At 36.9% G+C, this 16471-nt stretch overlaps 1 protein-coding gene across 3 annotated transcripts in view; it reads right to left on the bottom strand.

Annotated features, from left to right (window-relative positions):
- LOC592451 (inositol polyphosphate 5-phosphatase OCRL) overlaps positions 1-15569 on the bottom strand; it is a 42232-nt gene extending 26663 nt beyond the window's left edge. For 2 of the 3 annotated variants that reach the window (XM_030995135.1, XM_030995137.1), the window contains exons 1-5: positions 15488-15569; positions 5616-6594; positions 4197-4294; positions 1802-1899; positions 1031-1045 (exon numbers count right to left, since the gene is read on the bottom strand). In XM_030995135.1, coding sequence (XP_030850995.1) covers positions 1031-1045; positions 1802-1899; positions 4197-4294; positions 5616-5678 — 274 coding nt within the window. In that variant the 5' untranslated portion in view covers positions 5679-6594; positions 15488-15569. The remainder of the gene's footprint in view (positions 1-1030; positions 1046-1801; positions 1900-4196; positions 4295-5615; positions 6595-15487) is intronic. The other variant, XM_030995136.1, reaches the window with a different exon arrangement.
- Between the last annotated feature and the right edge of the window lie 902 nt (positions 15570-16471).

The raw sequence follows: 16471 nt of genomic DNA, 5'->3' as shown, positions 1-16471 counted from the left end.
TATCTGTATAATTATATTGATGATTTGTAGTTAGATAACATTTTTATTAATTCTAAATATAGTGCCATGTTATTTGAATTTTAATGTTCATTTTTATCTTGTATAAAAGCTTATTGCTGCCCTGGATAGTTACCTATAATACCTACTGCAAGATACAATGTACACCTTCATATATGCATTGTATGTATATATATGTGAAATATGAGAAAAGGAGTTTCTTCATACCAACATTTGAGCCTCATAAATTATACATTAATTAATCTTTGTGACTCGTCCGGTTTTGACAGGCGGTTAAACGGAATTGGAGATATCCGTGATGTTACAGCACTAGTCTTATTAGTTAATTTTGATTTCTATAGGTTTTCAATTTTAATGATAATAATATTGTATGTAATTTTCCAGATTTTCAACAATGTGTATTTTATCTGTATAATTATATTGATGATTTGTAGTTAGATAACATTTTTATTAATTCTAAATATAGTGCCATGTTATTTGAATTTTAATGTTCATTTTTATCTTGTATAAAAGCTTATTGCTGCCCTGGATAGTTACCTATAATACCTACTGCAAGATACAATGTACACCTTCATATGCATTGTATATGTGAAATATGAGCAAAGGCGTTTCTTCATACCAACATTTGAGTCTCATAAATTATACATTAATTAATCTTTGTGACTCTCCTTTACCGCCATGTACAGTATAACATACTGTATTAGTACTTGCATGCAAGTAACATCTTTAATACAAGAAAACTCATGCTGTGATATGACTGTATGCTATTACATGTAGCGCATGTAATATACATGTGGAAATTCATGTTGTGCAGTGGGTTCAGAATGGTATGGTGCATTCATGCACAAACCTACCGGGACTAAACATTTCTTAATCCATTGAAACCAAAGTCAGGCTACAGTGTGCAAAAATCCATTCTCTACCAAATACAAATCTTTAATATGGAATGGGTTAATATTATTTCTTGAGAAAAATAATAACAGCAAATATGCTTTTTAAAATATTTTCTCACCTGAAGAGGGCCATGCTGAGTATTGTAAATGCAAGCGTGAATATTGAAATCATAATTGGCAAAATTTCAAATTGTTAAGTCCATTCTTACTATTAGTATTTATAGTAAAGTTAAAGTCTGTACCTGAAGGCATGCAGTTCATGTGTACTGTTTTCAAAAAAGGGTCTACATGTATACAGTATATGCATGCAGTTTCCACCTTTATTTAGAATGGACAAGTCTGTGTACATTTTTTGTACATACATAATGTATGTACAGGTATGTACATTATAATATAACCAAAAAAATGTTTTAATCATTTAAATGGAGCATATATTACACATGCAGAGGAACTAGTAAAGACTGCTCAGTGGCCCTTTTTTCGCGCAAATGGTTTTTCTTTACAGGTTCCATACAATTTTTGATGAGAACTATGGCCAGGGGATATGAAAAATTTAGTCTATTGAGACAGGTTTTCTTTCTATTTGGCAAAGCAGGTTTGACTGTATGACGGTCACCACCATACTGTACATACATGCACACAAATCATAGACAGCAAGGGGAAGGATCAAAATAGATATTCATTGCAATAACAATAACAAGGTAATAAAATATTTAGTAAAACTTGAATGACTGATATTAGTGTATAAATGAACACAAATTGCGTTATCCAAGCTCTAATCAACAACAAAAATAGCAATTACAGGCCTTTTGTTCGCCATCTGTTGGTAAAAGTAATATTTCATTGTCAGAAATGAGAAAAAAGTGATTTGCTTGTATTTAATTACTCACCTATTGTGTAGCTGAAATCCCCCTTGATTGGTAGTGCACGAACGAGTGTGAGGTCACTACTCTGCTTTATAATGTCAGGTCTGGTGAAAATCAGCAGTCTAGATGGAAAAGAAATAGGACCCAAAAATATATAAATTAATATCAATTAAAAGAAGAAAACAAAACACTTGACAAAATTTGTCATGATGGTTTACCCCCTGGATACTACTGTAATTGTGACTGAGAGTTTCTATAAAGCTTGTTAAAATCATCGTAAGTAGAGAGACAAAAACAAATTAAAAGATTATTTCATCTATATTTGCACATTACATGTACATCAGGGGTGATAGTGAGCACTAAAAAAAAAAAAGTTTTTTTGTTTCCCCCTCAACCACGCCCCCCTCGAGTAAAAAAAAAAAAAGAGGATTCGCGGGGAAAAAATGGCATCTAACAACATTCCCCCCATTCGAGTAAGAAAATTGGGACAAAATCGGGAAAATTGTGAAAAAAATAGGGCAAAATAGGGAAGAATAGAGAAAATAAGAGGGAAATCAGGAAAATCAGGATAAAATATGGAAGAAGGAAGAAAAAATGGTGAAAAAAAAAAAAAATCTGGATTTTTTTTTTTTTTTTTTTTTTTTTTTAATAAATCGGGAAGAAAAAAATAAAATCAGGAAAAAATCGGGAAATTTTTTTTAAAAATCGGAAAACCGATTTAAATCGGGTGTTTATCAGGCCTGGTACATGTACATGTATCTTTTCAAAATGGTTTTGAATAATGTCTTTTCAATTATATGTATGTATCTTCAAACATAGATTTATGATCTTTATTCTCGTTCTGAGATTCACATTCTTGATGACTGTAAAAATGCAGATAATACTAAACAACTTTCCTTTATGTACTGTACATCATATATCAACTCAGACAGCGCTACATACATGTACATGTACTGGCACATAAGAATACATTTGTCAATTTACACTAATAAATGTCTCCCTCTCCACATGTACCGATACAACATCAATAGAATGGCCCACTCTAACCTTGACACAGCATGCTAATACACACAGTACATGTAGTACATGTTCGTATTGACTATGAATTTATACTTGTGCATGAAGTTCATGAACTTACATGTACTGTATGTGTGTTTACATGTACATTTCCTGAAAGGGTCTTTAAGGTTATAAAGGAATCCACTTTCACCCTAATGAAGTGACAGTGAGACCATCAGAAATTGCTTCTATGGTGGGTTTGAAACTTTGTTCCATGGTGAAAATTAACCCCCCCCCCCAAACAACCATAATACAATCCCCCTAACAAAAATAATACCATTAAACTGAAGTATACAGTGCTTTTTCTGTTTGAAGCAAAGGACAGAAAATAATGTACTGTAAACGTACATGTGATTCTTTGTCTCTCAAGTTTTTCTTCACATTCTTCATTTCAATTTCTCTGTTTGTCTGTTTTGTTGTTGTTTTTTGGTTGTATTTTTTAAATTTCCTTTAGAAGTCTCTTTTTTAGCACTAAAAAAGAACAATAATTCAAAGAAGATATCGATATCTACATGTATCTACATGTACCACACAAAAACCACCAGTTGCCAATCAACTCATGTTGCAGAAATGTAGCCAAAATGACAAAGATGTGCCACGCACTGGTGACACGTGATCAACCCCTCTGGCAGGTTGCACATGTGTATTTTTGGACAAATCTCAAGAAGTTGGTTTCCATAAATACACCTCCCACACGATCTTGCGGTTACGATCACGTCAATACATTGGGAGACTCCCACTTGTTGAAGTCGATTGTCGTGAGGGTCAGGATTTCTCTAATTAAGTGCTCAAGAAAAGAGGGTACTGCTTCAACCAAAGATCTACCATCAAAAGTCTTCTTAGAATATCCTTTATGTCTGACTCGTCTCTGTCACACAGTGTAGAATGTCATACAAAATGAACAGTCTCATACATGCACCTGTCTTTGACCCTTTATTTAAAACCAGATCAATTTTGTTTTTAATGAAAAGAAAATTGGGAGAGCACAGTATTTTTCACATTTCTATATGGTTATTTCTTCTTTTGTGTTTGTGTTCGACTTTAACTTTATTACATGTTGTACCTCTTTCACATTACATGTACTGTATGTTGTAATCTTCAATTACAGTGTAGGCTAATTAATTGTTAATTTATGAGCATACATGTACAGTGTACATTGTAGATTTCAGTGTATAAAATGCTGCCTACGACCACAAACAGTACATATTAGACTATTAATTTGGGGGAATGCTAAGCCTGAGAGAAATTTACCTGAATACATTACAGGTTGTAAATGAACATTACTTTTAACCCATCTCTGTCACTGCAAAACATTCCAATATTTTCAATCATTTTTTGGAAGAAAACAAATTATACTTACCCTTGCTCTCCGACTCCTCTTGCTGCAGTTGGGCAATGGACGAGGGCTAGCAACCGCTTGCCCTGTAACCAGTCGGGTACAAGTGTGCCTTCCAAATAGTGCAAAGTTAGTTAGTCAAGGTAATATATTATATCACATAGCTTGAAATAATACATTCTTTTTGAGAGAACTTTAATAAGGCAGTGTTATCAATTTGTACAAATTAAATGTAGTTTTCCTTTAAATTATTGTAAACCTACAGGAAAACTCACATCAGATCTTGCTTTCCGAATTGTCAGTTTTGCTTTCGTTCCATTCAAAACATTCTCAACAAAATGTTCTCATGTAATAATTGCACAGTTCGGAAATTGTACGGTACTTCAAACTTTATGACTCTTCCAATTACAGAACTCTTACAGAAATTGTAGGCAATATCGCATGGAGTGCGCATTGCCTTTTACTATTTTTTTTAAAGGAGTAGTTCTATTGTATCTTTTTTTTTACATTTAGAAATGAAAAAATTAATATGACCATTAAAAAGTACTTTTGAAATGTATTTATATTAAAAAGGACAGTTAATAAATTTACAAGTATTATGTGTCATTAAATTTACAAATGTGCAGGAACCCTTACAATGGCCATAATATGAATATGTTTCATCAATTGTTTGTACTGTCATTACTGTAGGTTACAAAAACTGTGCTGCATACATGTACATGTAATTATTAAACAACATTGCCATTAGATGAACTTTTTGAGTAATGATGTTCTAGCCACACAACCTAAAAGTCTAGTAAAATAGAGTTGCCTACTTTTTCCTCTTTTGAGCAAACAAATGGAGATAATATATCTGTATACTGTACATTTTTTACCAATAATTTGAATAATATGGCCCGAAAATAATTGAAAATCTGAAATAGTTGATTAACATACACTGTACATGCACATTTGAATCAGTGTTTTTTAATCATCTTAGTATCATCTATTAATTTTTATTAGAACAGGGTTGGGTATGAAGCTACATTTATGAACTTAGTTGTACAGTATACATGTATGTAGTTTCAGAATACAATCAAATTGCAATTTGTCAAAAATACCCATAGTCCTTGTCTACAGTATGCAATCAAAACGTCTTATTTCAAGCAGAGTTTGATACAAAACAAAGGTCTACTACTACACAGAGGCCCATAGATTTTCACTCTGGACCTCAAAACTTCATCAGTTCTAAAAAGGATTCAATGCACAGATCCCAAAACAGGATTCTTGAACTCCTGGGACCTTCAAGAAGTAATGAATTATATTCAGAAATGTCTTTTACAAACTACAAAAAGGATTTGATTTTTAATACTGATTTAGGGTAGTTTACATGTCATATACAGTGTATACCAGTATGTAGATATACTGTACATTGTAGATCTAAAAATGATTTAAAAAGGATATGTCTATGCATTGCTCTCCTGCAGCAGTGTTCAGTTTCTCCTGTACAGCTATCTTTATATCCATACTGGAGTTCTTGTCCAAAATGTCACTTTCTAAATCAAGGGAACTAGTGCTTCACAGCCCATCCTCTGATAAACGGATTGGACCAATTCCTTGGTGAGGTCAAAGCAATATCACATTGAATCACAGAGTCTGACCATTGGTGCGCTGCCTGATCCTCAAGGCTTTCGTGATCGCTCCACAATCTGTTATTAAAATGACATCTCTATAACCATCTGAAACACACAGAAAGCAATACTGAATCACTTGTAGAGCACAATGAAGCTCCACTCTAGGTTGTCAAACATGTACGTTAACTCAAAGCAAAAGGGAAAGTACTGTACTTCCTCCTGCTTCTCCTTGTGACAAAGAAAGATGTTAGCTAAAGAGCAGAAGAGGTTAACCATCCCCTGCCAAGTTCCCTTGTTCAGTCTTTAGACTCGAATCAGCATGACTGGATGGTTAGTCACGTGTTGCCCACACAGCTAGCACGAGGGAATGCCTACACCTGTGAAGCCCAGGTGTTATGACCTAGCTATGACTAAACATTCCCACATCCAGCATGAGATGACAGTTAGACGTCCCGACGACGTCAGAAGAACGGGTCCAGTGACACAACGAGCGTATCATACAGTCATTAGCCAGACGGTGAGAAGACTTCCCCTGTGGAAGCTGGTGACATTAATGCTGGGTTGACTTCTGATTCTTAGCAGGATGATGTGAATGATCCTTACACTTCCCAAGTAATCCAAGTGCAAATCCAACTTTAGGCTGTGTTCGCTTTCATACAGTAGTTCCTACACATGTACATTTCTTTTCCTCAGCAAAAGGAAATAGTCAGCCTTGTCTCCAATGACAATGACAATGATGTTGGCTACCTTCCACGATGAAGCTGTCTGAGGAATTGTTGGGGTTCTACTTGTGCTCACTTGGAGTTTGCCTTTAAGAGAGAAACAAAGAAATTATTGAGTATGAATCAATATGTACATTAATATACAGGCTGAAGTTTCATCTTTCTCCCCTCTCTTCTTCCTACATGTATCTCCTGTTTTTTCTCTCCTGATAACTATAGAGGGGGTGGTGGGAAGTTGAAATACACGGCAAACTTCATTATTTAGCACAGGTTCACAAATGCATGCTTTCCTCTTCATCCCATCTGATAGATGTAAGCATACTAGTTGTACTAGTAAAGAAATTCAGATACCAGTTTTAAAAAAAATCATAAAATATGTACTTTCCATTTTCCAAACAATATCAAATTAAATCTACGATTCATTTCAACCTTCAATTTTCATATACATGTATCTTTCTACACTTAATACACGTGTACACATACATGTACATGTACATGTGTACACTGTATCCTCCAAATCTCCTCATATATTTTCAAAGATTCAGTCTCTAGAGAACGTGTTTACACAAGACCTCTGAATAAACAAAACATCTGCAGTGAAACCAGTTATTAAAGTGTACATGTACATGTACACAGAGCTGCCAACATTTGATTTGGGTAATCAGGGAGATTTCTGAGAGAGCAGCATCGAACGACTTCATTGTTGGCGGGAACCAAGAATGGCCTTTTAGTGCCCCTGGTGGGGGGGGGGGGGGGGGCAGGGGGCAGGCCCCCAAAAGCTCTTGGTTTTAAGCCTCTTTGAAACCCTTTTAGAACACATTTTTTCAATGATTTCTCAAAATGGAAGGCTTTGATATGGCACATTTTATTTGCATACAATTGATAACATATGAACTTCACATCATATTTCAGACTATGAACTCCTGTTACCTCTATTGTGAAATGGGGGATGTACTTGTGGAAGGCAAGGACTGGGGTGTGCTTGAGGGTTTTCCTTGAAGTGACTGGTAGGTTGCTTGCTTGAGTTTGCTAAGGAGGTCCTTGCTATACTCCCTTTGGTAGCATGGGACATCTGTGTTGGCAATTTTCTCTGTTAGGAGTGCTTGAAGTGTTTTCAAATTCATTGATCCCCTGAAATCAGTTTTGTTCTTCCTAACAATGCTAAAAACTCTTTCACATGAAGCATTGGAATGTGGTATCACAAGCAAAGATTTCATCACTTTGCTCAGAAGTGTGTATTTCTTTGAGCCATTGCCATCCTCCATCTTTGAAATTGCAGACCATTTCTTGTCTATTCTCAAGTTTTTGTTCAGGATCTCTGGTTCCCCTGAAAAGTCTTCAACCTGGTATTGTGCAAATTCCAGCTCAAGCTTGTCCAGGTCTCCATTCTCTGATTGTCTGTTCAAAATGCAAGGGTACTTTTCAACAAAGTATTGCACAGATGAAAATGACACATCTCTTCTGGAACTGACATCAATCACTTCAGCCTCCTTAAGGAACTTAACATCTAGTGGCCAGGTTTTCAAGGCATAGTCACATGCTGATTCATAATACTTCCTCACCGACAAGTAGAAGTATGTCAAATCAGCATCTGTAAGACGAAGGGGAGAATCATCTTCTGGGCTTGTTGTACTCTCCAGGTATTCCTTGGCATCTTTTCCAATCATTAGATCTTTATCTGACTTCTGGCAATCTCTCTTACCATACTGCACTTTCTTGACATCAGAACATTCAACAATCACTGTTGGCTGCACGAATCTAACAAGCATATCTTGGAAGGTTTTATTAAGCTGCTTATTAAGAATGTGAATGCAGGGTTCTTCTCTCTGTAGGAGTAGGTTGATGTCATCAAAGATCTTGTTACTGTATTTGAGGAAGTAACAATACAGTTTGGTTTGGGGTGATATCAGCAAACGATGGACTCTGACCAGACGTGATTCCTGAAGAATTGGTGCAGCTTGCAGTCAAGGTTCCAGCTTTCAGAACAGGTCGCTTGGCAGGTAATGCACCCTGAGGCCCGCTTGATTTCCTTTTCAAAGTCCTTGAAACCGATGAGTATTGCTTTGATGTAGCTGTCAACGAGCTGGTTGATGTAATGGATGTCTTGGCAGTCTTCTCAACGTCAACGTGCAGATTAGTATTTCAAATAAAAACATAAAATCGTGAGAAAATCCACCCTTCAAGTCCCGCACACGTGTTTATGAGTAAGTCTAAGTTTTAGGGAGATTAATGAGGTCCCCAACTACTGACGAAATGAACTCAGGTCTATGGTATAGAGGGGTAGACTATTTCTCGATTTTACAAATCTAAGAACTGTTCATACTAACCTGAAAAAGCTCTGTATTCCTTTTGTATTGCCCCTTGCTTTCGCGGTTTGCTTGTGTTTGTCAGATGTGATGTGGCGAAATACATCATTTCTTCCCCCACTCTTGATGGAGATATCTGCGCCGCAAACTGTACAAAATGCGTAGTATTCGCCTTTCGTAGATTTCCCAACACAAGGCCATTCCAAGTGGTAGTCATCTTTATATTTCTGATAATATTTCGACTTCGACATTGTCCTGGATGATATTTTAATACTCAAACAGAGAGCAAAATACAGCCTTGTTTTGGACAAAGTTGACTTACGCCTTCGGAAGATGCAAGTTATATCGATGCGTTCCCAACGGCAAAGGAGATCAGAAAAAAAAAGTCGGCTTCAAAATCCACTCTGCAGTAACACTGCCATGTTGGTATCAAATGATAATCCACTTAAAAATCACATCGCAAAAGTCCCCAAATCAATCCAAAAACTGATGTTGAAATGTGCAGTTTTTTGGGCCGATCGCAGCAGACAAAGTCTGCTTGTTGTATCAGTGCAACTTCTGGCTGCTCTGACGCGACCGATCGGAAACCGGCACCAACGTACCGGGACGCTACGGGGGCCGGCGAGGAAGCCGCCCGGCAGAGCAAGCAGGCGAATTGCTATCACACAAACACCACTCACATTATCACATGTTCCCAATGGTTTGTTAGATTAGCCCGCCAGTCGTTCGGCGTAACTCTCATTTATTACGCTGTTAAATAAAGTACGATATCACGGTAAATTTATATTCGACGACTGGATAACAGGAAAATTCATATTACAGAATTGCCGTGTGTTTGTATACGTACGTACGAACTCAACATGCTAGTCTTGTGAAACAGTCGTTTATGAAAATAATACAACTTAAAATCTGGAAATCCGGGAGATTTTTGCATGGGGTCGGGAAAACGGGATATTGGGTCAAAATCCGGGAGTCTCCCGCAGGATCCGGGAGACTTGGCAGCTCTGATGTACATGTACATGCATCCGTGTTACTTCCTTGGGTTTCTAAATATCTTTTATCACTGCTCCAGGATATAATATCAAACTAAATAACCACTTTAGAAATTGATCCGGGAATGCCTCCCCCACAAATTTCCACCATGATCAAAACTTGACTTTCACTGTGAATAATTTGGTAAATGAACACTAAATTGCTCCTAAAACCACCTAAAGATTGTTTCTCTGACATTTTTTCTCACTAACACTAACATGTACATACTTAGTTTTGAAGCCAACTTGAAAAAAAAAGTACTTGGGTATTGGGAGGGCCCATATAAAAAAGAGTGTATTTGAATGCCATTCGTATACATGTATATTTCACATTGAAATCAAATCTGATATTACTTGAAACATACAGGTCAATAGCTCAAGCATGAATTATTATAAATGAAGTTCCTGTCCAAACATTTTCGATCAAAACACAAAATGAGGCCCAACTTTTTTCTAGCTTGCTTTGTTCCCTCGAAAAAAAGCTATGTATGAAGTCATTTATGCTGCTGCTAAGCAATTGATTTAATATACAAGGTATGAAAAGTAGATTAATGGAACAGTGGTTGCCCTACATGCAGTGCCCCGCCCCCACACCTATCACAAAAGCCAATGTCTACCGGTAGATAGTTCCACCACTGTTTGAATCTGACAGTGGACCTTACATGTAGATTCTGGGTCATTCCATGTCAAATCACCCAATGGTTTTAACCCGACCATTTTTGATTTTGATGAAACTTAGTGTACTTGTTGAGTGTGATCTCACAGCACCAAATCCCAAATTTTAGGTCAATCGGGTGAGGGGTTTGGGAGATACGGCCCACCAAATTTTCAGATTTTTTCAAAAATGGGGGTGGCAGGCCTACCTTTGAACCCTTGTATCTCGAGACCTAATGGGTCAATCTTCACAAAATTTGTATTGTTGGAAAGGGAATTCAATAAGGATTCCAAATCTGCCGCCATTTTGAAGATTCGTACATGTTGGGGTACTTTGACCGCTTGACCTCAGATTTGACCTTGAAATTGACCTTGTGGATCACGTAACTTTGACAACATTTTTCATGAAATGTAATCTCTGACATGTTCACTAAAACATATAAAAGTTTCAGAGATATAATATTTTTTGTTTAGGAGCAATAAGGATTGAAAGTATCCATGCTCACAGATATTCACAATAAACCCTATTATAATGTATACAATACATGTACATGCAATATGCACAGTACAACATACATCTTCCACATGTTTTTTTGTTTTAGGCATATCCATCCTAAATGTCAGTAGTACTTGAATAGAAATAAAATGACAAGTTCATGTAGGCCTAAAGGGTTAACAGGATGTATGGCTTTAGGCCTCTGAGTCGGTTCTAGGATAATTACCCCCCTGGAAAATTAACCCTCAGGAAATGTCCCCCCCCCCCGAGGACAATTACCCCCCAAGGACTATCACACCCAGAGGATTATTACCCCCCAGAAAATTACCTCCTAGGACAATCTGTCCCCGCCCCCCAAGGACAATTAACCCCCGGACAATTTCCCCCTAGGACAATTACCCCCCCCCCCCCCAGGAAAATTACCCCTCAAGAATATTATACCCCCCCCCCCCAAAAAAAAAAAAAATCTGCTTTGATTAAAACCACTTTATTATCAGGATGGACTTCCCCTTTAACAAATAGGGGGGGGGGGGGTAATTGTCCTCTGGGGGTAATTGTCCTTAGAGGGTAGTTTTCCGGGGGGGGGGGGGAATTTTCCTAGAACTGACTCGGAGGTCTAAAGCCATACATCCTGTTAACCCTTTAGGCCTATATGAACTTGTCATTTTATTTCTATTCAAGTACTGCTGACATTTAGGATGGATATGACTAAAACAAAAAAGCATGTGGAAGATGTATGTTGTACTGTGCATATTGCATGTATTGTACATGTACATGTATACATTATAATAGGGCTTATTGTGAATATCTGTGAGCATGGATACTTTCAATCCTTATTGCTCCAAAACAAAAAATATTATATCTCTGAAACTTTTATATGTTTTAGTGAACATGTCAGAGATTACATTTCATGAAAAATGTTGTCAAAGTTACGTGATCCACAAGGTCAATTTCAAGGTCAAATCTGAGGTCAAGAGGTCAAAGTACCCCAACATGTACGAATCTTCAAAATGGCGGCAGATTTGGAATCCTTATTGAATACCCTTTCCAACAATACAAATTTCGAGAAGATTGACCCATTAGATCCCGAGATACAAGGGTTCAAAGGTAGGCCTGCCACCCCCATTTTTGAAAAAATCTCAAAATTTGGTGGGCCGTAGCTCCCAAACCCCTCACCCGATTGACCTAAAATTTGGGATTTGGTGCTGTGAGATCACACTCAACAAGTTCACCAAGTTTCATCAAAATAAAAATGGTCGGGTTAAGATTTTCAGATTTTTTGGGTGATTTGACATGGAATGACCCTTCTATGGTCTGATCTGGCCAGGGTTAAGAGGTCAAGCACGTCAGGGAGATAGGAGTGATCACATGAAGCTACTATACACTGTAATGCAGTGTACAACAGGCTACTGGGGAACTGTGATCTAAATGTAACTCAAACACATACCAAAATTCTATTTAATTTATACACATACTATATTATAGAAGGGCATTAAACTGAGATGGATTCCCTTTTCCTGCATTATTTTTCTGACACGCATCAGTTTTGTAACTTCCTCAAGACCTTTAAAGTGTTTTCTTATGTTTTTTTAATTGTATAATGAATATTTGTCAATGCAAATTTCACTGGTAAAATGTTTAGAATTCTGCTGTGACATACATGACCTTTGTTATTCTTTTAAAAACTGGAAAAAGAATTTATGTTATGATGACAGCTCAAAACAAATCTTATGAAATAGATAAACAAACATTGAGCAAAATGGACAAATAATACCATAGAAACTTAGAAAGCATACAGTGTATTAGGTTAAGGATAACATTAAATTTTATTGTGTTTGCAAGAGTCTCAAAGATCAAACTTGGGTAAAAGCCAACATATACAATTATAAATGAGTCCTAGATGGCGATATAACATTACACACTTCCTTGTTATGCATGAAACATTAAAGTAAACACTAGAATATCTACATGTTCAGTAATATTTCTCTGAAATAAAGGGGAAAAAGGAAGAAAAACCTACATGCTAGATAACTCAAATGCTTATTTCCTTGATCATATTCCTCTCAAAGAAAACAAAACGTGACAACATGAAATGAGATGTACATGTATTCAGATTTCATAGTATACTGATAGGACTACTATTATACATTTTAATATTTTTGTCATCATGTTTCTTGTAGTAATCAGCCATATAATGTGCATGTTAACAAAATGTTAATACACTCTTTCACAGTTACAAGAGTGTGCATGCCTAGACATAGGCGTCATTTTAAATTACGAGTATTACAAAGATGTTTACTCGTAATTTGAAATGGCGCCCATGTCGATATGATGTGAGCGCACAACGCAAGCAGTGCCTAGATGCAACAATAAATACGCATCTAAAAAACTTGGAGGCGCAATGTTTATGCGCAAATTAAAATGGCGGCCTTATCCATGAAAGGGTATTAGGTTAAAAAAATGATTAGTTATTAATTAAAAAGTGTATGAGTCTGACAATCAGAAAAATGGTTAGAAAATATTTAACTATTTAAATGTTATAGATGAGTATTATTCAACAATTATTTGATATAACAGTAGTTGTTTTGTTAACTAGAATTAACAATATGAAGATAATGTTTTGATTTTGTATATTCTTTTGATACAATGTACCGGTATGTATAATTTGTAAACTGAATTAAATGAGTCTCCGGACATTTTATTCAGCATGCTGTTTGTATACAATAAACCAGAATTGAATTGAATTAAATTGAATTCAATTGAATAGACATTGCAGTGCTACACAATACAAATTTGGAACATGTGTACTTTGGTACAAGACCAGTAGATTTTATAGATTTAGACTACATGTATACTCAGATGTTGTTTGGCCTGGACAGTTGCTTTAAAAACAGCAATTTGAAGAAGTTTACAAGCAAAATTTTATAAATCTTTTAAAGCTTATCTGCCATAGTTTACAGGAGGGATTAGACCGCCCTACAAGGTCACTGGACAGGTGGTTATCTCATCAACTCAGCTCTCAGTTAACATAAGAAAAAGAGGATCATGGGGGACCAATGGTCACCGATTAGGCATTGTTTGTTGTATAGAGGGCGCAAGTAGCTACAAGTGGTGCAGTGGGCCTTGAAGTCTTACGTTGGACAATATTATAAAGGACAAATATTCATGATGATTAGTGCTATTTGATGAATACTTTTCGTTAAATCCGAAAGCAAAAGAGAAGTCTTTGTTTGTTAAGTGTCCGGACACCCGATCCTTTGTCATGCATGTACCCTTTTATAATTACCCTGACATACATGTACATGTACAAAAAGTGTTTTGAAGGGTGCAAAACTTTGTGACGACTTCTGTTGCATTATTCAGATATATAGGCCTTAAATGTTAATTGTAAAACAGCAATTTGTGTAGAGCCTGAATGTGCAGTGTATTTAAAACCAAAGCAACCTCAAAAATAGGTTTTACAGAATTTTTTAATTTGCTGTCCTCAACACATTCATGACACAAGTGTCAAGTCTAAAGACAAAAAATATGGACGACAATAGTATACAAAGCTAATTTGCATTTATAAAAAATGAAAAAATGAGTCCCCCCCCCCCCCCAAAAAAAAGAGAAAGAAGAAAGGAAGAGGACGTAGGGGGAAAAAGGATTAAGAGTCGAGAACGGTACAATGAATCGTCTCCTTTCTCTAATAATTTAATGAAACGTCAAAGGGAGGGGGAAACAGAATTCAGAACAAGGATTAAGAGTCGAGAATGGTACAATGAATCGTCTTCTTTCTTTAACAATTAAATGAAACGTCAGAGCTTCCGCGCTAGGCGCGGAGGAAGGAAAACTTAATTCAAACAAGGATTAAGAGTCGAGAACGGTACAACGAATCGTCTTCTTTTTCTAATAATTTAATGAAACGTCCAAGCTTCCACACTTCGCAAGGGAGGGGGAAAACTCTCCCCTCCCTGCACCCACCCCTCTAGGGAGCGCGCTTTGCGTTCTGTAAGTGATTCGCACACTTTACGTGCTCACTACCGCCCCCCCCCCCCCTAAAATAAAATCCTGGCTAAGCGCTTGCTCTCTCTCGTTGATCAAGAATGATTTGAGCAATAATTAAAGGGTCTTTTTTTTCTTCATAGGGGTAGACTAGGCCTTACAAGTAACATTAGCATAGGCCATGATCTCCCAGCTCCCCAATCACACTAGCTCAGTCGCTGCACAGCTAATACTATACAAATGTACATGTACAAGATGTAGCTAGCGCTAGCAGCTGCAGCGAAGCCATCGGCACCTTCTCTCGTTGACAGCCCACACGGAAGGCTCGGCGATCGTGGAGTGATGATCTCTCCCCATTTCCTCCTTCCTTCCGTAACGTAAATATGATTAATATGAGTTTGAAAAGTGCAAATTACATCGGTAAACCGTTCACAATTAACATGCCACACTTAAGTTCTTAATTATATATAAATCACATAATATCGAATGAAAAAATAGGATAACCTCACCCTTCTTTTACGTCGTAACTGCCAGAGTCCGAGTAGGCAAATTTCAAGCAGCTGACGTGTCCTTTATCACACTGCATTTCACAAACGTACTCCGTCGCAATACATTCATTTTTTCTTCTATAGTACGTGCAAGTAATATTTCTTTTTTTGTTGTTAATCACAATCGCAAATTAAAGGCAGGCTTTACTACTTCAGCCAGAAGGGATTAGACCGCCCAGCTAGCCAGCGAGGTCACTGTGACAGGTGGCTATCTCATTAACTCAGCTCTCATTTAACATAAGAAACAGAGGATCATGGGGGACCAACAGGCACCGATTGGGGAAGTTTTCTATACAGAGGGAGCAAGTAACTACAAGTAGGACAGTGTGCCTTTAAGTGATAACCGGTGGCTAACAGAAGCAGCAGCAGCAAATGATAATTATGACAATAGACTAGAGAGAGAGAGAGAGAGAGAGTTAGAGTTTGCATAGTCCTGGAATCATAGGACTGCTAAAATCGTTGGTTAAGTTTTAGCTTGATCTCTTCAAATCCTTCCGACCCGGCCTTGCAGTTTTTTCTCTCTCCTCCCTACCCCATCCCCTTTTTACTCCCCCTTTCTCACGATTTCTGTAAACAGTGTCATTCATTATCACTCTCTATATATGGATATCATCTAACTCTCTCTTCCAAACTGCCACATAAGCCCCTTTTCTAGTATACAGGGGTATCTCATTTTAGTTGTTCTTACAATTACTCAGAATCGATAAACACTTTGATTTGGGAATGCACACGTCTTTGTAACTTTCCTCATACAGAGCTATCTATAATTGTGCCCAGGTTATTCACTTCACTTTCAAGGGGATAGGAAACACATGACCATTGGCAGAGTGTACTGTGAAATGACCCCATATTTGCAGGGTTTCAAGATAATTTTTGACAACATATAACCCTTTTTTGCCTAATTACTGGCTCAAAATAAACTTTATATAACCCTATAGTATGACC

This window comes from Strongylocentrotus purpuratus, unplaced genomic scaffold (assembly GCF_000002235.5).
Source record: "Strongylocentrotus purpuratus isolate Spur 01 unplaced genomic scaffold, Spur_5.0 spur5_scaffold_21, whole genome shotgun sequence".
NCBI lineage: Eukaryota > Metazoa > Echinodermata > Echinoidea > Camarodonta > Strongylocentrotidae > Strongylocentrotus > Strongylocentrotus purpuratus.
The sequence above is the reverse complement of the archived record's forward strand: the minus strand, read 5'-3'. Positions and strand labels throughout refer to the sequence as shown.